Raw genomic sequence first — 22,424 nt, forward strand, 5'->3', positions numbered from 1 at the left:
AACGGAACTCATTCTGAGGAGCTGGAACTGAAATTGCTATTTAGGTAAACTAATACATTATCCACACTCATTATATGCACCAGAACTCTGAGATAGCATTATATTGATTTCATTAGAAATATCTAAACGTGCACATTCCTTTTCAAACATCAGCTAGCAATCTAGAACCAGGACATCAAGGCAGTGAGCATACTAAAAATGCATAAGGCGAAACGAAATATCTTGGTTCACACAAATGAACTGTATTTTTAAACAAACATTACATATCAGAAGTAGAAACGGTGACAGGTCCATGCTATTCTTTCTCTTTTATTTCCAATCCACAGGGAATTGGAAACCATTACTGTTTCCTGTGAACATGCACAGAGTTAACAGCAGGAAATTTTTTAATTTAGCACTTAAAGCCCATAAAAGTAGCACCTTTCCTAATAGGTATGCATAGCAAGACTCAGAATTATTGTAGATAAAAGGATGTGGACATTCCTCACAGCAAATACCCATCCTCTTCTTGATTTGCACAGGACTTCCTTGTATGGGACTACAGACTGCACTGCACTAACTGCACCAACTCTCATTTTTGACTACTATAATCAGATAATTCCATTTTAGACTAACATGAGGGAAAATGTATATGCAAAGTGAACAATTTAAAGAGAAAATACGACATCTCTGGATATTAAAAAAAGTACATTCAAAGCATGTCTGAAAACAAAATTTCTCAAGCCTTCTACCAGAAAACAATTACTATTAAAAAGCACAGAGAGACACTGAAAACTGTCAGTATCCTGTCCATTTAAAGACAAGTGTATCTGAGACAGAGTGGTGGCACATCTAAGAACTCTAGCTACTCAGTCTGATACTCAAAGCACCTCTATTGCCACTAATATAAGACAGTTCCTCTAACACAAACTATTCAGTCTCCACACCAAAAACCAGTGCAAGAGGCTCAGCATGAGTGCAGAAAGGACGCCCTTCATCTTCATGTCACCAGGCGAAATCCCAACCGTGCTGGGCTACCCTCAAAACCACTGCACTGCCATTCGTAACACTCCAACAAAAAAACTGTCGCAGGAATAAATTTATTTCCTTCTGATGTCCAGGTGTTAGAAAGATAAATTACTTTGTCAGTAGAATTGCCTTGTTAAGGTTTAGGACTTGACATGCCTCAGTGATCTCAGAGCTGGGGGAAGTTAACAAAGCTTGAAGAGAAGGATGTGCTAATGATACCGGACACAAAGAATGCAAAATTTACAGGCCACAAGGACATTTGGCAGAAATCCCAATGTAAGGAAGAAACTAACAAAGCCAACTCAGCAACTATGCTGAAATCAGCTCCAACTAACTCAGCTCCAAGGCAATTTTGGCAGGAGGAGATTGTGACCACCAACTCGTGGACCACCAACTCAAGAAACCCACCAACTCAAAAGAAGAGAAAGATTCCAAGTGTGGCCTAAGTAGCATGACAAACGAGAGAATCACAAACCAATAGAAGGTAGAACACTAATTAAGAAAACTATGTAACTAGTAGCCAATGACCCTTGATTTCCCGGCGTGCTAAAATGTGTAAATGTAGTTTTGATGACTGGGCAGCTAGCACTTTGTGGGTTATCACCTAGCACCCTACTTAGCACAAACTAGAATAAAGAAATAGAAGTACCTTGTCTCAGTGTGTAAATTGTTGCTGCCTACCAAGCAGCGAGCCCTTATTCAGCACACCACCTCCCTTCCTTATGGAAGAATCACTGTGTAAACCTATTCCACCTGACCACAACTGAAGCATTCTCTTAATAGAAAAAAAGTAGCCTACATTTTTCCTTCTGAGATTTTCCAAGGACATCGGCTGTTTGTCTCTAACATCAGCACCTCATACAGCTTCACTCTGCTATTGTCTAACAAATATGCAGAGAAATTAAGTCCACAAAACTGACCACATGATACCCGCATTCTTACTGCTTCCAAAGAAATATCACCTAATTGATCACCTAACTGATCTAAATCGCATCTCATTCCTTCCCTCAACCTCTTTTTTAAAGGTTGAGCTAATTTGTCTGGATTTCTCCAGATTCATTACACTGGATGGGGCTCTGAGCAACCCGGTTCAGCGAAAACTGTCCCTGCCCCGAGCAGGGGGGTTGGAACCACACAATCTTTTTTAGATCACCTCCAACCCAAACCATTCTACAATTCTATGATTTAATCAAATATTTGGTTTATATAAAGTTGTCTTGCCCATTAAAAACAGCATAAAAAAACCCCATAGCCTGAGACAGTGCAACATTTAAAAATTATTCTTTCCTTCAGAAAGAAACTAAAAAAATTATTTTCTTTTAAAATTGCCACATATTTCTGGCTAAAAGCTCACAACACCATGCCGTTCCGAAGCAAAAGCTAGGTCTCAGACTACTACCACTCTGCATAAGCCTCTGCAGAACCAGACCAGCAGTCCAAGCAAGAAACTAGCTTGCTACTGGGCTTGTAGAGGTGACTGAAATTTGCCCTCCAAAACTTGAAGGAAACTGTAATCAGTGTGTGCTTATGCAGAAGGTGATGGTCCCGCCAGCCCCAGGCAGCTACGCGGAGGCCCTGGGAAGGATGCCATGCCCTCAGCCGCGAGGGTGGACATCACCACATTAACGTGCCCATGGGCAGCCCAAATGTGGTTCTTCCGAGCCCCAAGTCTTCCACTACTACCAACAGGCACAGGAACTACACTCCAAGGGGACGTGCTGCCGTGTGGATGGGCTCAATGTCTGCAGAACATAAAGTTGACAGCTTTGCCATTACGCAAAAGTAATTCTTCAATAGCCAAGATTCAACTTAATACTTGGAATACGCGATACGCCACGGGAGCGCTAAGAAGGGCGGCATCTGAAAACAAGTTCCTTTAACAACAAGTGTCCTAAAAGCCTGGCAGCTCTGGGAACTAGACGGCATGAGGAAGGAGCCTTCATCTCTGCCGCTAACCCGACCTGACGCGACCCTCACCAGCGCCCAGCACGGAGCCGGGGCAGCGCCCGGTTCCCGTAGCGAGATGCAGGTGGCACTTCCACCTCTTCGCACGGTGTGACCGCCGCCCTCCTTCCCCTCCTGGTGCGGGCGCTGCCGGGCCCCTCCGTCCCCTCAGCCGCGCCGGGCTCACCCCCAGGGCAGGGGCTTGCTCACCAGCCGCCCCCCCACCGCGGAGAGGACTTACCGCGTGCCGACCGGCATCGGGAGCAGCCATGACCCCGCCAGGCGAGGCAGAGAAGGAGGGAGGAGAGCAGGGAGGCAAAGGCGCGGCCGAAGCTGCCACTGAAGGGGAGAGCCCCGCGGCGGGGAGGAGCGCGAGGAGGGGATGCGCTGCGGCTCCGCCGCCGAGGCGGGTGCTGTTGGTGGGCGCCTCCCGGCCGGAGGGCGGCGCGGTGCCGCCGCCGCGGCAATGATTGCCGGGCATGGCTCCGCCGGGAGGAGGGGCTCGGGCAGCGGCGGCTCTGCCGCGCCCGCACCACCACTGCCACCACCATCACCAGCAGCGGCAGTAGCAGCAGGAGGAGCGCCGGCGGCGCGATGGGGTAGCGGCGGCGATGGCGGAGCTGCAGCAGGAGTCAGTGGTGCGGTTCCTGGCGGCGCGGGGCGGGCGGGCGCGCAACGCGGAGCTGCTGGAGCATTTCCGGGACTGGCTGAACCCCGCGGAGCCCTCCCGCCGCGGCGCCGCCCGGCACCGCTTCAAGGAGCTGGTCAACGCAGTGGCCACCGTGCGCCAGGAGCCCGACACCGGCGTCAAGTACGTGCACCTCCGCCGCCGGTACTGTGCCCCGGAACCCCCCGCCGCCGCAGCCCCCCTGACCCCCGGGGAGCAGGAGCCTGCGGCGGAGAACAGCGCGGAGCAGCCGAACTCGCCGCCCTCCCCACGGGCAGGCGCTGAGGAGACGCCGCCGGCAACAGGCGATGATGCCGGCAGCCGCCCTCAGCCCGCAGGGCAGCGGGGCGAGCCGCCCCGGCCGAGCCCGGCGGTGGCTGGAGGCCATCGGAGGGGCTCCCGGCGGGGGCCGCCGCCCGGGCGCAGCGGAGGCGGCGGCGGTGAGGAGACCGCGGTAGCGGCGGGCCCGGGGCGGCCCCCGCCGGTGGACGAGACGGGGGCGGCGGAGGGAGCCCCCGGGGCGGCGGCGCAGGGCGGCGGCCGCCGGAGCCTGCGGGAGGCGGCGCGGGGTAGCTCTCCCCAGCTGAAGCGCGGCGCTCTCCCCGGCGGGGGCCGCGGCCGCGACTCGGACAGTGCCTCGGTGGCCTCGTCCTCCGCCGAGGAGGAGGGGAGCACCACCGGCTCCGTGGCACTGGACCCCCTGGAGCACGCCTGGATGCTGTCGGCCTCGGACGGGCGGTGGGAGAGCCTGGAGGGGTTGCTGAGCTGCGAGCCGGCGCTGCTCTGCAAGCGGGACTTTATCACCGGCTTCACAGTGCTGCACTGGGCCGCCAAGCACGGGCGGCAGGAGCTGCTGGCTACGCTGGTCAACTTCGCCCAGCGGCACGGGCTGCCCGTGGACATCAACGCCCGCACGAGCGGCGGGCACACGGCGCTGCACATCGCCGCCATGCACGGCCACGCCGAGGTCGTGAAGCTGCTGGTGGGAGCCTACGACGCCGACGTGGACATCCGCGACTACAGCGGGCGCAAGGCTGCGCAGTACCTGCACCAGGGCACCTCGGGGGACATGCGGAGCCTCGTGGGGGCCCTGGAGGAGGAGGAGGAGGAGGAAGGGAATGCTGGCAATGGGAGCGGGCGCTGGAGACTCTCCAAGGTGTTGCCATCTAATCTCATGAACTACCGGCTCTCCCACCACCACCACGGCACTGGGGAGGAAGCTGAAGGCACCGATGGGGCAGCGGTGCCAGGCAAAGGCAAGGAGATGACCAGGAAAGCCTCTGGCAGCGGACGGATGAAGCCTCGGCTTAATAAGATCCGCTTCAGGACTCAGATCATCCACAACACACCCTCCTTTCGTGGTGACACTGAGGAGGAAGAGCATGAGGAGAAATCCCTGAAATCATCATTCAAGCTCAGGCCGAAGTCCAACGTGTTTGGATAAGGCCAGGGAGCATGAGGTCTGGGAGGTGAATGCACGGACCAAAGTGCCCTCAGGTGTAGCGTAGAAGGTGAGGCAGGTACGAGTGGGTGCTCATCTACACTCATGGACTCCGGCCAGATGGGTCCTGAGTATCTTCCTTTAACTCCCAGTTCAGTGTCAGTGAGCCCAGCAGGTCAGCAGGGCTCTGGGAGCCCACAGCTCCTGAGAGCAGCTGCTTCAGCTGGGCCCTCGGTGCTGAAATGGGAGGCAGTGGGTGGGTTGAGAAACGCTGGGGTGTTTAAAAGCTGTGCTCCTTTCTGTCTAAAAGCAGGCTTTGGGATCATAAACCTGTGTTAGTGGATCTACTAGGATTAGTGAGGTGAGTGGGGGAAAGAAAAGTGCAAATGCTTTACTCTTATGTTATCAACTGGTACTATAAACTATTAGCAAACAACTTCGTATGTCAGAACACCTCAGCAATATACAAGTATACCTTAAGTTTCTCTTTAACAGCAATACCACCTGGCACAATGTGGGGTTGGGTACACAAGCTGAGATGGTAGAGAATGGTTTCCTGTCAGAATCCAAGCTTCAATCCGTCAAAGAGTTGAGCCTGTGTTGACTTTATGCATTGAAAATTGCTTGATTTGACATCATGAATATATTATTAAATTTTTTTTTTAAATTCCATTGCACTGCAAGCAATGAATAAAGTTAACCATGTGCAGAAGTCTTTGCTGTCTGAGGTACTACTGAGCTTGCTTATCGCTGTTGGAATACTAATACAAGACAATACAAGCATAGACTTTTTATATATATTTGTATCTTTTGTTTTGTCTTAGGCAAAGCAATTTTATTTTAATCACTGTGAATTCTCAGGTGCCAGACCTAGCGCAGTTCCAGTTATTAAGTCTGGTCAATTCTTGTTAATGTTCCTTGTGTAACTCACTGCATACTGCATTTAAAATCAGAAAATTGTGTTGTATGTGTTACCTGTGAAAGTCGTTCTCTTTTAGAATAAAAGAGCACAGACACCATTGCATGAAATCTTCATGAAACTCTAATTTGGTTCTGTAATGTAGTAGCTACAGGTCTGTGTTCTCTAGTAACTTGTGTGCCAATCCCTTCAACTGACACTGCGTGGAAATGGAGAAAAAATAAAAGTGAGGGGAAGAAAAAACAAAGCAGGTGTGTGAATTCACACATAGGATGAAAAAGTAGAATTCCAAAACTATATCCCTGTTTATCATTCTGAATGAAACAGCATAATTGCATATTCTAGTTAAGTGATGGCAGTGGTGTTTGAGTTCTTTTAAACCTGTATTTGTAGAGAAGTGATAGCCAAGGCTTTGAACTGTTGTTTGACAACCTAGTAAGTCTTAATCTGATTGATGAGCCTATCCGTCTGCTAAAACTGTTGGAAACCTTGAATCTTGTTTCTCTGCTTTAAAGGTAGCAGTTCCAGTGAAATCTAGGAGGCAGATTTATATCCATATTCGGCTTTCCGTAAGAGGTACTGAGCTCACCCTGGATCCTGAATGCTACCCAGTGTAGCAGCTCATCTGTGTTTAGTTGTTAAGGTATGGCCAGTTTCAATGCAGCATCTGTCAAAGCATGTTTCTAGTTGGCTTCCTTAAGATGCATGTGCGTGCCTGGCCTGTAACTAACCAAAAGTAGATAGGCTTTGACATGTTAAAATCCAAATTTGAGACACTGATTAAATGCATGGCACAAGCTGTAGAACACCTCACAGGAAAACTGCTGCTAGGAGTGTGCACTTTTGAGGTAACAGCTCTCTGTGGCTGTTGCTAGTGACTTACATTTCTTGTAGCAACGGGAAGGAAGTGCTACTGATGCATTGGCATCAGACTTTCCATGCAGATAAACAACCAGTTTCTGCACTTCATGTCAAATGCTAATAAATGACAGTGTTTGCACAGGCATGCAAGTGACACTTAACTATTTCTGGGAAAAGCTACATTAAAAAAAAAGTAGAACCTCTGCATAGGTGCTGGTCATTACTTTTGTGCAAAAAGACTAGAAATTATAGAGAGGTTCAGCTTTAGTTTACAATTTATAAGCTATAGTGTTATAGATTTCATGTGCCTTCATTTTGGGTTGGTTGCCACAAATGCGATGGATAAAGTCAGTCTTGCAAAGCACTTTGTCTTTATGTCTGTGGGACGGGACCAGAAATTTTCCCTCAGTCCTCCTCGTTTAAACTGTACACATGTACAGTGGGGTGTCTGAAACAGGGGGGATAAATCATACACATTATAACATAGAGCTAATTCTGTTGTAACAGAAAAGAGAATTAAATTCCTAAGTCTTAAACTTCCTTCTCTCTGGAAGATAAATAGGTTTTTAGACTTCTGTAGGAAGGAAGTTTTCTGACTGAACACTTAAAACGTGAGTACTCTTCAGTATGGGCATGTCTGAATTGAGTACATATTCCATGCAACTACTGATGTCCAAAACTTATTAAAGTTGTTCTCTGCTTTGAGAGTTTGTAGTTCTTTCATACAGGCTGTTGGGTGAAGTGTTTCTCTCTTCACATGCAAACAGCAAAGAATTGCACAAAAATACTGAGTCTTAGACAGGTATTGGGTTCTGGGGAAATAATTTGAGGGTTTCTAATAGAGCATACCTTGGGATTTTAAGAGACTAACTGGAATATAATGTTGCATAATACAGTAGAACTTTGCAAATTATTAAGGGAACTTGAAAAATAATAAAAAGATGCCTAATTATAACTCATTATTTGAAGTATCGAAGTGAAATTGCTGGTCCACTGATACTGTTTAGTTGTCAGTTAATGAAATTTCACCGTAATGGTCCAAAGGTCTTTGCAAGGTGGGATGCAACAGAGCAAATACCTCTTTTGGTGTTTGAGATATACTAAGGAATGGCTGGATAACCACTCATATCTGTCTGCGCTATGGGAATAAAGCACTTTGATTTCACATTATGACTTGTTACATTCCACATGGTTGCTTTTTATAACATGAGCTAAAACTTATTGGGGTTTTTTTGAGACAGGAAAGACTCGATGCCCTATTTCAGTATATTTGCAGTCTAAAGGTATGCTTGAGTCAAATGTTTTGGATACTTTGCCTAGAAAGATGTGACTGAAATAAAGTTGTATGGTACAGAAAACCAGAGCACTAACTGGTATCTTTTTAATGGTACGCCTGAAGTTACTGAATGTGTTTGTTCACTTTTTATGATGGTGTGTAAGGCAGCAAGACTGTAACGTAAACACGTAGTATCTTTTTTTGTACTTTATGTTTGAAAAATTTTAGAGGCCTGGAAGCCTGTTGGGTTTTATTAATACACTTTTTGTGGTTGTCTCTCTGAATGGTTATGAGTTGAGAATCTGTAAGCTTTAGTTTTACGAAATAAAAAGAGCCCATGAATGCTCTGAATTGTCTCCTGTATGCTACATACTTAGGTGCGTATTGGCTGTTAAAACTATCTACTGTTTTGTGTTGGTTTTTTTTAATCATCAGGATGTTTGATGCTGTCTAGCACTCAAGCAGTAAGACATGGAAAAAATACGGTAGAGTTGTTTGCAAGACAGTAACATTTTTCTTTGGCATCTACTTTCTAATAGCTCATGTCAAAGTAAATGAAGACACAACAATTTTTATGGTAGACAAGTATGTCTAAATAAGGGCCTGGGAGAATGGCATTGCTTAACTTAAAATAGCATCCTGACCTTACTTCTGTGCAGCTTAATATCTCTGACTCTGGAAAGACTAATACTTAGTTTTAGTCACTGTGTAAAGGTCAACACCTAATTAAAAAAGGTTTAGGATTAAGGTATTTTGTAATGTGTCTTAACTACAGCTGGTGGCTACTGTAAAGGGAAGTTTCATTACCAAGCTAGACTAGGGGATTTTGGTGTATCTAAAAGTTCTTTGAAGGTGTTGCCTTACCAGAAGATATGTTGAAACATCATGTGGCCAGTAGCTCCTAGCAGACATCCAGATTTGTGCTTAAACTGAAAAAAGTCTCAGCTGTTACCATGCTGGTGGATCAGGATGCATGCAGCTCCAAGCCGAGCAACCCTAAATCAGTACTATGGTGACACAAGTGAGAGAAGAAGGGAGGAGGAAGTGTTCTTGGAAACTTAGGAGAGAACTGAGGCATGTGGAAGCAGCTGAGGTTATGGGGGAAGTGGAGGACTTGGTAGGAAAGCAGTCTACAGGAAGCTTGCTGGTCATGCGATGGCTTGACTAGTTCTTTAGAAATTTGTATCAAAACATATGTCCCTTCTCCTAGAGTAATAGTTGAGAGAGATGGCTTGCTGAGAGCTCTAACATAAATTAATGTCTGATGCTAAGTATTTTAGTTGGCCCTCTTACTAACATTTCTTAGTGTGACTAGTACTGTTTGCAAAAGCACAAACAACTCTTGTGTTGAGTGTAGCTACAGCTGGTGCAGCACAGTCCTGGTACATCAGAATAGCCCAGTGTAACTTCAGGCTTCTCAGTGGAAGAGAAGCCTTTCAGCATTGCATTGCTAGCTTATTTTTCCATTAGCTAGAAGGGAGGGCTAAGGAGATTACAGGCCTGACTTAATACACCTTGAGTTATATGGAATGCATATGAACCTGAAGGCAATACACTAAACTAACTACTAAAAGTAGTTGATTTGTGCATTTCATTTCCTTGTTGGCATTGAAAAAACAAAAGGTACATACTTTCATTTCTTCACATCCTCATCGGAGTGTGCAAAGAAGGAAGAAGTCTGAGTTTAATAGAAGGTTTTAGGAGAGGAACTAGCTTTTCAGTCTGTGTTAAACTGTGAACAGTTTGACAGAAAAAAATGAAACATGGTTTTGAATTCCTAGTTTTGTTATAATGAAACATCATGAATGATGAACATGTTCCAGAACTTATCTCCTATGATTTTTCAGTTTAGCCAAATTTAGTGTTGACGTGTCCTAATGTGCACTCATTATTGGAAAAATTGAGCCAACACAGCAGGTTTTGTGTTTGCTTTTAATAAAACTGTTAAAAGTTAGGTAGTTCATCTCTCGTGGTAAAACCTGAAGAAACCATGTTCTGAGACTTTTACCAGGAGTGAAGCTGCTAGTGGCACATGAGATGCCCTTAGAGCAGGTAATAGGTCAAGGTGCAAAAGCATTCTGTGGTCTTTCAGGTAGACCAGCCATGCCAAACGAGCCATTGTAGTGTGTTTACATGCACCTACCCTTCTGCACAGACAGCTGTAAACTGTCCCCTCCCCTGGGTTCCTGGGGGGAAGTCACAGGAATCTATTTTAACCTGCCCTTATTTCACTAAGAGGCATTTGGCAAACCCGCAGTGGGACTGCCAAGAGCGACAGAAGTGGACAGACCCAGGTCCGTGCATGACTCTGCATCAGTGCAGGTAAATGATTGCAGCTGACTGCTATCCGTCTAAAGCAGAAAGCCTGTAGAATGTATCCTTGCATCAACCCTTGGCCATGAAAAGAGACATTGTAAACCTAATCTCAAATGCTACTAACAACCAGAATAATTCAGTCACGTGGGCTGTATCTGGGCATTTCCTCAGTACTTCTCTGCTGGAGCCAGAAGCCTTTCACTTTTGCTGGCTGGCTGTTGAGCTCTCCCTGTTATTTCACTTTGCAGTTCCTTAAGAGTGCCTGAGAAACTGGTAGTAGGGTGGGCATGAATAAGAGGTGTCTCTTTCTGAAGCTGGGTGGAGTGATGGTTGGTTGGGTGGAGCTGTTGGCTATTCTGGAAGTGGGTTTGGTTTGTTTTTTTTTTTTCCTTTTAAAAAAGAGATAAAGGATGCCTGCAGTATATGTTGAGGCACAGAAATCCCTTGGGACATTTCGTACTAAAGAGGTGCTGTCCCTTTTACTGCTTTAAATACAGAAAGACAAAATTAACTGTGCAGACTATAAAGATGTCTCTGTTCACTGGACATACACTTGCATGATATAAACCATCAAAGTACCAGAAAACATGTTTGTAACACTTGAATATATAAGGACATCTATATTTGCCTAATCTTTTCCTTGTTACCTGTGGCATAGTATCTTACTACGGATACATCTTGTGGAAATGACCGTGACAGTTTGGGACAGTATAATTAAAGGAATGCAGGTAAATCCTGCTGGTTCAGGTGCTTCCTGCAGCAAGACCATTAGCTACCAACCTCACACTTGTCTTCTGCGTCTTGAAACACCCTCTTCTGTCACAGCAGGGCTGGCTGGAACAGACTGTGGGTGTTGTAGCTGCACCCCTGCAGTCTGCAGCTGCACAGTGTGGGCTCCAGCACTGGCAAGTCTGAGGCCTTTTGAAGCTGCTGGCAGTTCTTCCTTGGATGGGGATGGAAGCAGAGATGCTACGTCGTTTCATCTGCCTGGGACATTTACACAGGTATCACTCTTTCACATGTAAATAAATGACGTGAACTGAACTACGGGTGAAACTGGAGGGCTGAGAAGACTTTTGGTGTTAAATGGTGCCAAGTACCTCATATAGCTGACATAACTAATTAATATTATATTGCTGACATAGCTAGTTAACAGTCTTATTAATCTCCAGCTACTGACAGAAATCAGTTGGATCAACACTGAACAGTAGCTACAGGAAACTACTGAAAAGAGTTGCTGCAAGATTATCATATCTGTTCATAAGATACTTCATTGTTCTTAAAGATATCTCATTAAGGATGTTTTTTCTTCACAAAATGAGTTAGTTGTGTCATGGGTAAGAGCTTGCAGTGCTACATCCACAGTATGTTTTTTAAGGGCTGTATAGTAGGTCACTGACAGCTGTCAGCATGCTAGGAAATATTAGGCTTTTGGGCATTAACTTGAAATTTTCTTGACATCGAAAGTCTGCTTCATGTTCCTGCAGTAATCTCAGCTTCCTTGTAGCCAAATTTTTGTTTCTGGGATAACTAAAGTGCTGGGCAGTTCTTGAACTTGTGTATGCAAGAGAAATGTGGTAGTGGCCTTTATCCAGTGTTTACATTTGTGGGGCTTAAATAAAATGAGAACCCAAACCTTTTCCTGGATCTGGAGTAAATTTATCTGAAGCAATGTTTGCAAACAGGCAAACATTGAGCAGGGACTTCTGCTGCATGCACTGAGGGACTGTTTTTTTCTCTCTGATATACCAGTTGTACAGAATAGCAGTTGTTATTTTTTACATCATTGCAAAGTTTACAATTTAGCTCAGAACAGATAACAAATCAGAGAATTCTAAATTAAAGTGTGGTTCCTTCTAGACTGAAACCCTGGCTAAAAACAAAGCAACTGGTTTTCCACTTGGTAGCAAAGTCCTGCTATGAAAAAGTCTGCTGCTGGTGCTTGGCAAAGTGCAGAGCTCTTGGGAGCGGAGTGCTGTGCATCTTCGTCCCTTCTGTACTTACCCTCTTCTTTCCTAGCTGCCTCTCACGCGTCCCCCTTTTTTTTTCCTCTCTCTATTTTTAGTAGCTTGAATTGCATAAATATTGATTAATAGATCTATAAGGCTCAGAAAATGGGGATGCTTCAAATAAAGAAATCTCTTTATTAAGAATGAAATGGAAAAACTAAACATAAGCTCTCCTTTTCTGCTTGAAATTTCAGGACTGGAAAGAACAAAAATTATGTTGATAATAAAGGTCTCCACATACATAATTTTAATTACAACAGAGGCAAAACTTAAAATTGGTGGGTAAATGTAGAAAAAGATCGCACTTTCTCCTTCATGATTTTAGTGTTATGTACTTAAAGTCAACACTGTGAATCATAGTCTGCTTTGAATAAGAAACACTGCATATAGTTTACAGAATTTCCAATGATTATTCCATTAACCATGTCAAAAGTAGTATCTTTTACAATGGGTCCTTAATGGGATTTCTGGCTAACTGGATTGCCCACATCATCATCTTACAAATGAGCCCCTTTTGATCCCTGTGTAACTGAATCCAAGTTCTGGAAAACTTTGCCTCACATCCTGTTGAAAGTAAGAATACTGTAACTTTACAGATGACTAACATTTTGAAAGTTCACTTTCCTACACACCCTTCAAACTGAAATGCCTGTTGTGAAAACAATGGAAAAAAAAAGCAACCCATCTCAAACATGCCAGTACACACAGTGAGAAAGCAGTACAGGGCAACATCTCCTGTCTTTGTAACCACTGAATGATTTCAGTGTTCCTCATTCCACACTAGTGCTCTTCGGGGGTCCTTTTCTGGTGCCTGGTTTAAATCCCTCTGACCTGTTACAGTGGAGGGTCAGTAATGAAGAATTAACTGCTCTCAGAATATTGCTTTTCCACCAGTGTTCTTGGAAAGGAATTGTTGCTGTAGGCTATGGAGTTGTTGCCAATGTTGCCAGTGTGGCTTCTTTTTATGGTCATTTGCAGCCTCATGAAGGTTTTGCCTGCTTGTTTGACTTGAGATTGAATGAAACAACAGGGAAATGATACTGAAGAAGTGGAAATTGATTGCTTGGGAGAGGAGGAAATGCATTAAGCTGTCAAAACTTCTGCTGATGACATTGTACAGTCAGTATCCCATAATCTCAGATGTTGTTCAAATACAAGAAAGGATGAAGCTCCTCACCGACAGTCCCTAGGATCTTTGCAGCCTGTAGATTCTCTGCAGACGCTACTAAACTGCTTCCAATCCACATATCAGAATGGGAAATACTGCCTAAAATATATCCCAAAAATTATAAGCCTGAGGAAATATGAGGCACACAAATAGTATATGAGTTGTCCAAGTTAACACAGTAAGACTGTGAATAAGTAGGAAGTACTGTACCCAAAAAAACCCCACAAAACCTGCTCAGCCAAATTCTCATTAAATATTCAATCCTACAATCTTAAATATGGAATTTATGTGGGATTCAAATATCTCCTAATTTTGGAATTTTTGAGTAACATCTTTAAATAGTCACAGTTTCTTCACTCCCATGAATGATAACTTTGCATTTGCTGGTTGTCTCCTTTTTTTTCCCTCCACCCTGTGGCTTGCAGTGACAATGTGGCAATTCACGAATGAGTGGGTGACATAAAAATGTCACTGTTAATCCTCACTGGTATTGATGTAAAAGGTCTGTTTATGTTTGCTGGCTAAATCCTGCATCTAACAGAAGGCATTTATTAGTCTGTTGTTAGAATAATTGTTTCTTTAATGACATGTGATGTTATATCTGATTATGCACAGAAGCAGAAAAGACAGCTGATGGAATTGTAGTGCAAATTGCAAATTGCAGTCTCACAGGGAGATAATAATAAAATCTTAGGGGTTTTTTTTCTGAGAATTGCTCTGTATTACACTAATTTATGTCCATTGCTTCTACTTCACTCCAGAACTATGATTAACTAGAACTTCCTTATGTTTGACCTTAACTATGCTTTTTTCATGTCAAGTGCAGGAATAAAGTTGGTGCAGGTATGTGTCAGACAACTTGTATTTTATCAGCAGCAGTATAAGCATCTTGATTGAGCAGGATCTACAGGACTAATATGGTCATCAAGAAGTTAAATTACTGTATCAGTTACTCTTTTTAATCTTTCTAAAGCCAAAGGAGGGAACAAGGACTTTCTGAGGATAAGTACTTTTAAGCCAACATAAATTGTTACCGTAATTATGCAATAGAGAGCCAGAGTTCTCCATGATTTGTATACCACAAACTATGTCACAGCAAATTATGGCATTGCAGACCAGTTATTAGTCCACAGATTACAGAGTATGTTCAAGAAGTTACTCCATCCAACTTTTATTTCTTTTGTTATGTTCTGGTAATTACCTTCAAAAGAGCCATGTTAATGTACAAGCCCTGTACCATTGTGTGAATAACCAGCTGCTTCTCCGAGCTCTGCTACAGAATGCTCTGTCCCTCAAACCTTAAGAACTGCTGCTCCAGGGTAAGAAGTGTTTCCTTGTTTTGGAAACACGAAAATAGTCAAGAAGAAAGTTTGGAGTTTTGGAATCCTGGCCATCAGAAAAGCTCTGAAGTAGCAAACCAGCACTTGGAGGTGACTTTATGCGCGATTCTTGATCCTATACTGTGGTATGATGTTATACCTATGCAGGCCCACCTGGGCTTACACAGGAAAGACATTGATTCCCCCTGTTCCATCCCCATCCCACTCCCAGATATATGCACCCACAGCCTCTTACATGGGATGTGGAGGGTCCTTTAGCCTGCTATCTCAACTGAAAGCTGAGCTGCCATTGCCTTTGGAATGAATTATGGTCTCCCTGAGGACTTTGGTGCTTGGGGAGTTTAGTTCCACCTCAGGCTCAAAACTAGATGAGGAAGGAATTTATGAAAGAACTTTTTGATTTGGACAGTGGGAAATATTTCAAAACCAAAAGCTAGAAAGGGAGTTGGTTCTTACTTGTTTTCCCAAAGGGCCTTGGTTTGCACTCATTTCCTCAAAAGGTATTGGGAAGATTGCAGGCAAGGATATAGTCTGTTCTTTCAGGGGGGCCAACAGGCTGGTGGATCTTGTATGACTAGCTAAATTAATTTTCTATGTAACTCTGCAGTAATTCTTATTGGCTCTCTTTTCAGTTCTATTCTTTTTTCCTCCTCCAATAGTTCTACAGATTTGTTTCCTCACCTCATATTACAGTGTAACCTGTTAGGCTCTCTGTACAAATAGGTAATGGTGCTCACACTGAGGAGCTTCCAGGGGCAGAGGAATATAACACTTTGCAGCACACAAGACTGGTCGTCTGCAGCATTCTTTGCAAACTATTCAGCAGTCATTAATGGGGGGGGAGGATGGGGTGGGGGGAAGGACCATTGGAAAACAGAAGAGATGACTTAAGAGGAAACCTAACACCTCCCTAGTTTTTATTCTGAGTGTTATATCAAGCTGCAGTTCTCCCATGCTTGGATTGTCAAAGAATGGGAACTTAAGCTCCAAACCCATCGAGCTACCTCTGCTCATGTAAGATTTAAAAGAAACAATGGTCAGAAAGCAATCAATGGAAATTTGCACTGAACTAACCAAGTCCTCCTTAACAAATTTTTGTGGGTTTGACAAAAAAAAAAAAAGAAACCAGAAGTAGTCAGAAGTTTAAGAGAACAACAAAATAACAGCTCCCTTTAAAATTAGTGGGATAAACTAGCACAACTGGCTCCTGCTTTACCAGAAAAAGAATAATAACAATAACCTTCAGTCAATGCTCCTTTTCCTGCCAAGGTTTCTACATTGTTTCATCCCCTGAATGCTGGCTTGAATTTAAGAACTTGATTGATTTTTATTTTTTTTTAATCACAGTGGAAAGTATTCAATTTTTAAGCACTTTTGTATGTGTAACAGTTTTTCTGTGTTTGTTTTCTATCATTATATTCTATGACTTTGGTACTTATAAAGGGTCAGAGCTGGAGCTAGTACTGCTCAGGAAGACTCCGTCATTCCGCAATTAAATAATTTATATCAAAATTTTGCAAGCTGGTCATGGGGATTTCCTCATACTATTTAATGAAAGATATGTGGCTAAACCTCCGTTCCTGTTCTAAAAGTCTCAAAGTAATCTTTTCTATGGAATCTCGACTTCCCAACTGCATTTGCAGTTTAAGCTGTTCTCCTTACAAGTTTTGCTTGGACTCCAAAAAGTCCCTTCCCATCCACATTCCTCAGCATTTCAGTTCTGCTGCTGTTCAGCAGCAGTGACTGTCATGTTGGGATAGCAGCACAAGAGGCAGGAACTGCAACTGGTGTTGTAGAGTCCTTAGGAATAGGCTGTGTACTGAAACCAAATCAAAATCAGAACACTTACACAGAAAAAAATGAATTATGCCAGCAGTAACACATAGTGATGTGGTTGCATCTAAATGACACTTTCAGCTGTCTCCACATTATTTATCTTTTCAGACTTCCTTGGTAGGGACAAACCCTGGATATTTGAGGCTGGTTTGTTGACATGATGAGAAACAATGATGCTGTAAATTCACAGGAACTGAGAGGGGAGAAAAAAGACAAATTTTGAGCAATCCTCAGTCCAAAGCCATAGCTTTCTCTGACTGTGTTTAGGTCATGCCTACCAACTACTCAAGGCCTGTGCTTCTTAGTGTAAGGGGTATATACACCATGCCCCCAAACAAACTGGTTCTTCATCTAAACTCAGAAGCTCTACACACAGAAAAAGCTATTGCAGCATTACGAATCCTGCAGAAAGATGGTGGACTCTTATAGCCCAGGAACAGACTCCTTAGAGTTACACAACCAGAGTACAGGTAAAGTACCTGAGCTCCCAGGTACTGCAAACAGAGCTCTGTCCTGCTCACATTGGGTGGGAGACCTCGATCTCTTCCAAGCACTGACTATGGTGCTTGTCTGCTGGAATGAAGCATGAACTGAAACTGCTTGTCCTGACCAAAAATAACCCTACCAAAAATAAAAGGTGAGCAGTTTTTGCCAGGTGAGAATTGGCTCACAGATTCTCATCTGAGAGACAGAGATTGGGCAAAGCTAAATCCAGTGAAGAATGGCCGGGCTGCCCCTTCTGGCAGTGGCAAACTGCTGGTAATCCTCAGATGTGCTGTACGGGTACACCCCAATGATTACACATGTCCTCAGTGCATCCTAATCACCACCTAATGTAGTTTAGTTTAAACGTGTTTTACTGTCATTCCCAGGCTAATGGCAGTGATTTTCTTTGTGGTTTCCAGGGTTCCCTTAACGCCAGAATTCACACAGATGTATTTTGCAATTAGAGTTTCTGCACCTTAAATTTTTGTCTTACTTATGCTAATGCATTTTTCATCTAGCCCGGTTTTTCCTGCCTGTGAGGACTTCTGTCTTCTTCTGCTCAAGACAAGTGAAGCATCACCTCTCCTGAGACCAGCAAGTGCTTCCAAATGCAGTACTTGGCAAATGGCAACTCACGGAAAAGTGACCTGATGAAAAAATTATTGTGTAACTGAATATGCAAATGAAGGGGTTGGTCCCTTAAGTGTGTTCAGAGAGAATGAGTACAAGGAGACCAGCCAAATCAGAACAAAATAGAATGAGATATCCTAACCACTTAAATATGCTTGCTTGTAAATGACAATGGAGTCTCACTAACCAGAACCTGCTGTACCAGAAGACTGGTTTAGCTGAATACGAGCCCCCTACTGTGTGGGGTGATTGCCATCAGAGTTTCTGTGCTGCGTTTTATAGTTGTTGTGTCTTTTCTTTGTCCTATGCTAAAATACTTCTTTTTTTTTTTTTTTTTTTTTTTTTAAATCCATGGAGTACATAGTGTATGCAGAAAGCAAGCAAACACTACATTGCAGCAATATGCCCTTTCAAAAAATGACATACTGCCAAAATACTCCAACTGGAAAGTTTCCACTGAGTTAGATATGAAGATGAGGCTTTATCCTTACAGGTTCACTTATGCCTAACACACACCATACAGTCCCATCTTCCATCAGATTAATATAAAGATGCCTCTGCAGATGGATTCTTCTTCCCAGAAATAAGCACTTCCACATCAAGGTGGTTAACCCATTGCAAGGCAGTACAGCTCATGTGCAGATAAGGTTTTAGAGCTGAGACATCCTGCCCTTAGGAGTAGGAATCTCTCTCATGTTTTTGGCAGAAATGTTTTTTCCCTTCTCTGTATTAGCAGCCACAAATAGCTGTTTGATAATAGCTTCGCAAATACAGCAAATACAACTTTTAGGAAGATCAAGAAGGAGATGTGACCTGAAGCACAAGATTGAAAATCAAACAGAAAGTGGTTTAAAAATTTGGGGTGAAATTGAAGGGTAAACACCAGAGCTGCACCTGGGCTACCAATACCAAGGCAATACTCATGTTTTCCCAGCAGAATCACTCAAAGCATGGGCTCAAGGTGCCCAGTTCCTTTGCTCTTAGAAGCAAGAGGCTGGTGCATCAACAGCTGACCCAGAGGGAGGGAGACAGGAGGGCTTCTCCCTCTGGAATTTCCTCTGAGTCAGGGCAGCATGGCATCTCAGGTGCCACACACAAACAGGGAAGGGGGTCACAAAAACCAGTGTTCCAGTGTCTATTCCTTAAATCCACATTTACAGGAAATCTAAATGGGTTACGCTGTCAGTAAGAATTTCTGCTTATTTTAACATCCATATGGAGGTCTCTCCCTCACCAGATTAAAGTCATTTCAGAACAAGAGGTTTTGATTTTCTTTCATTGGCTCAAGACGTCTCAATCTGTGCACAGCTGGGAGTCCCAGGTGGATTCATTTTCTCTGAGTCCTGCCACTAAACCAGGACTGGGGCCCCTCAGGACACTCACCAGAGGAGATGGGCAGCAGGGCCTGTAACTCCTGTCTCCTTGTGGCTATTTGAATCCCCCTCCTGTTCTCTCCTCTTTCCACCTGAAAAGCAACTTACATGCACAAATGTGGGATTATTTCTCAGAGAAGTTTCAATAATGCTGCGAGTTTTTGTGATTTGATGCTGGGCTATAATTGTCTATTAAGAAAAAAATTAAAATTCTTTTTAAGAAAATTTGTTGTTTCACTTCTGCTTTTTTCAAAATGAAATGGATTTCTTTTGACCTTTCTGACTTGGTAGTTCCTTGAAATTTACTTTCTATTATGTTTCATATGTATGGCAATGCTCAAAGCAGAAAGAATAATGCATTTTAGTCAAACCAAGTATTTCATTTATCCTGAAATTATTTTTCTCAAACTTTTTGATTTCACCAGCCATTTCTGAAAGGTTTCCGTTTTGATGCAACTCAAAATTCTTTTTCCCTGTCATTTTTTTCTGAACTATCTGTGATTCAAAATATCCATTATCTTCATTATCCTATTTCCTGGTAACATGAATAACCAGGAGCTAGTTTCAGAGAAGGTGTTTTCCTTACTGATAATTTTATGCAGAAATTCTTAACTTTCTCATAAAAGAAATGGAAATATTTGAGATCCCTCATCTTAATATGAAGGCCAGTAGCCAGAACATAGTGCCTGTGATAAGTTCTGTAGAGACTATGGTTCCCACATGTTATCTGAAGCTGAGCCAGAAAGTAAAAAGACGAGAGGAGATGAGGCATCTTGAGAAATGCATTCATTTCAGATCTGGCTTCAGAGCATTTTCACTGTCTGTTAAAGAGTATTGGAATTTGTCGTTCAGAAATCCTTGGGAGACCAATTTTAGACATTCAAATTCATGGCATTCCATATGGATTTAATGTTTATCTTATTTAATTTTTTCTGTGAACTCGGTCCTTGTCACTGTGCAAGTCTGACACGCCAGTCCTTCCAGCTATTTTTAAAAAATCTGTTAGATTTAGACAACACTGGTACCTTCCTCACATGGTTCCTTTCTCTCATAAGGTTCCTTCCTACAGACCCCACTTTAAGCACACTACCCCAGGAGTTGGGTCAGTTCTCTGCTAGTTTAAAGGACCTTTTTTTGTGCAGAGGGGTTTGTAGAACTGCAACTTTGGATGTCAGTGTGTATACTGTAGGCACTGGGACTACTTACATAAGAGGACTGGCAGAGCATTCTTATTCTGGAATTTGGCACACTTTAAAAAAGAAGAGTTTATGAACAAGGCAGTGGTAAAAAAATCATTTCACCAATACCCATTACACCCAAATGTCTAATGTGAAAGACTTAAAAAGGGATTGTTATCTGAATTTTATATCTGGAAGTGATTTGGAAAACAAGTACACATCACAGACTTTAAAAGAGGCTAAAAAAAAAGTAGACAGATGGTCAGTTACCAAATTAGATGCAATCAGGATATGGAAAGATAATTTATCGTATTTCTTCTTCCTAACTTTTCATACAGACACTGGACTTGGCAAGCTGTTAACCTGCTCTGATGAGTGCTTACAGTAGAGCCGAGAGCTCTGAACACTGCCAAACCCAGCAGATCTAGTGTTTTTCAGTCTTAGCCCTACCAGCCTCTGTCCCTGAGATGCTGGGTGCTTTGGCCTCACTTGGTCATTTGCCCTTCCTGTGCCCATGATTTCACAGTGCAATAAATCCAGCATTAGGGCTCTGAAGCCAAAATCACTGTGGCCACACAGTGTAAAGTGCTGACTTACACCAAACCCTTGCTGCTGAGTCAAGTTTTCACAGTTAATCTATTGTGCTGGCAGGGTTGGGGGTTTTTTCACAGGAGCTTTAGTATCATCTATTTGTGCTGCTCAAGCTTTATGCTGGATCACCCATCATCTCCTGCGTCCAGCCTAGGGACAGCACAAATCCCATGTCACACTCTTCCTGACCCCGTGGGGCTGGGACCTTGTGTCTTTGCCTGATCTATGTTATCTCTGGCCTGTCATGTTCAGCACCAGATTCTGACACCCTGTTTTCTGCTGCATGTGTTCAGATCAAGGCTGAGTGCCTTTCAGTAGCAAACGTGTTGTTCTGGTTATTCTTTCACTTCCCCTGCAGGTTTTGGAGCAAATCAGCATAGGGGAGGGAATGCAGTAACCAAAACAGGATGTGGGACTGCTGCAGCTGGAGCCAGGGAAAGCCTCCTTCTCTGTTCCCCCTTCCCTTGGCCATATTTTTCATATCTCTGCTGCCCTAGACTGCCATGTAGCTTCCCCCAAGTCAGAGGCCCAGTGAAACCCATCTTGCAGTGGCTCCTGCAGCCTGTCCTGTCTCACTTGCCCTGCTCACTGGAGGATGGAGCAGGGGCCAAGGCCAGCCCAGCTGCCAGGGTGCCATTGCACCATGAGCAGTATGGCTGCAATCAGACAATACAGCTTACCTGCTCCAACAGCTCCTTGTTTCCAAAGGAGGGAGACATGCTCCTTGCCTTCCCAACTCCTGCTCTTCCCCAATATATAATTCCTTCCTTTCCAGCTGTCTGACCCTTTAGTGAATGGATCTAGTTCCCTGCTACAGACCCAGCAGGGATTCAGTTTTCCTTAGCTTTCTGCCATCTTAATGAAATAACTCGTCTCAGAGAAGGGTCAGAGAAGCGCCAGTATCCAGCCAAATGACATGGCAGTAGCAAATATTTGAGAGACTGAGAAACAAGGCAGTGGTGGCACTGACACAGCAGCACCTTCTTCAGCAGGCTTTAGCCTGTGCTGGCTAACCAGCAAAGTGTTTCCTAAAATCACTGTGTCAGGAGCACTATAAGATAAATATGACCTATGAAGCCTGAAACCAGGATGTAACACTGGATCTGTGAAAGGTGAGAGAAACAAGTTTGTGGTCATTTGTCTGTGCTTGTCCTCGTCCTGTGACCTGTGCCACTGGCAAAGGAACCACTATAATGTTTAAACTAATATGTTTTTCCAAGGGGCAGGATAGAAATTTTCAATGCACTTTAACCACTCAAAACATTACTCCTCTCTGCCAGTAGAGCCCTTTGTCAGGAGCCTATTATAGTTCAGCTGCTCTGTCTGACCCGGGTCCAGAACTGTTTATCTCACCAAGTATCCAGGCAGGACAGATTTCATC

General features: G+C 43.8%; 2 protein-coding genes and 1 long non-coding RNA gene across 5 annotated transcripts in view; 2 read left to right on the plus strand and 1 right to left on the minus strand.

The window, feature by feature from the left end:
* The window catches only part of LOC121673274 (septin-10-like), a 24,813-nt gene extending 21,342 nt beyond the window's left edge, over positions 1-3,471 (minus strand). For all 3 annotated transcript variants that reach the window (XM_042046457.1, XM_042046458.1, XM_042046459.1), the window contains exon 1: positions 3,194-3,471. In XM_042046457.1, coding sequence (XP_041902391.1) covers positions 3,194-3,433 — 240 coding nt within the window. In that variant the 5' untranslated portion in view covers positions 3,434-3,471. The remainder of the gene's footprint in view (positions 1-3,193) is intronic.
* LOC121673275 (ankyrin repeat domain-containing protein SOWAHC-like) lies at positions 3,396-8,467 on the plus strand. Its single transcript, XM_042046460.1, has one exon. The coding sequence runs from the start codon at positions 3,564-3,566 to the stop codon at positions 5,061-5,063; it is 1,500 nt and encodes a 499-aa protein (XP_041902394.1). The 5' UTR covers positions 3,396-3,563; the 3' UTR covers positions 5,064-8,467.
* Positions 8,468-10,093: 1,626 nt separating this feature from the next.
* LOC121673276 lies at positions 10,094-19,499 on the plus strand. Its single transcript, XR_006019168.1, has 2 exons — positions 10,094-11,436; positions 17,790-19,499. It is a non-coding gene; the product is annotated as an uncharacterized LOC121673276 (long non-coding RNA).
* Positions 19,500-22,424: the final 2,925 nt, after the last annotated feature.

Source organism: Corvus kubaryi, unplaced genomic scaffold, assembly GCF_017639235.1.
Source record: "Corvus kubaryi isolate FWS band 111438036 unplaced genomic scaffold, C.kubaryi_AGA036_p1.0 65309, whole genome shotgun sequence".
Classification (NCBI taxonomy): Eukaryota; Metazoa; Chordata; class Aves; order Passeriformes; family Corvidae; genus Corvus; species Corvus kubaryi.

Excerpts from the sequence above, each read along its gene's own strand:
- LOC121673275 (XM_042046460.1), top strand. The coding sequence starts at position 3,564 with ATGGCGGAGCTGCAGCAGGAGTCAGTGGTGCGGTTCCTGGCGGCGCGG.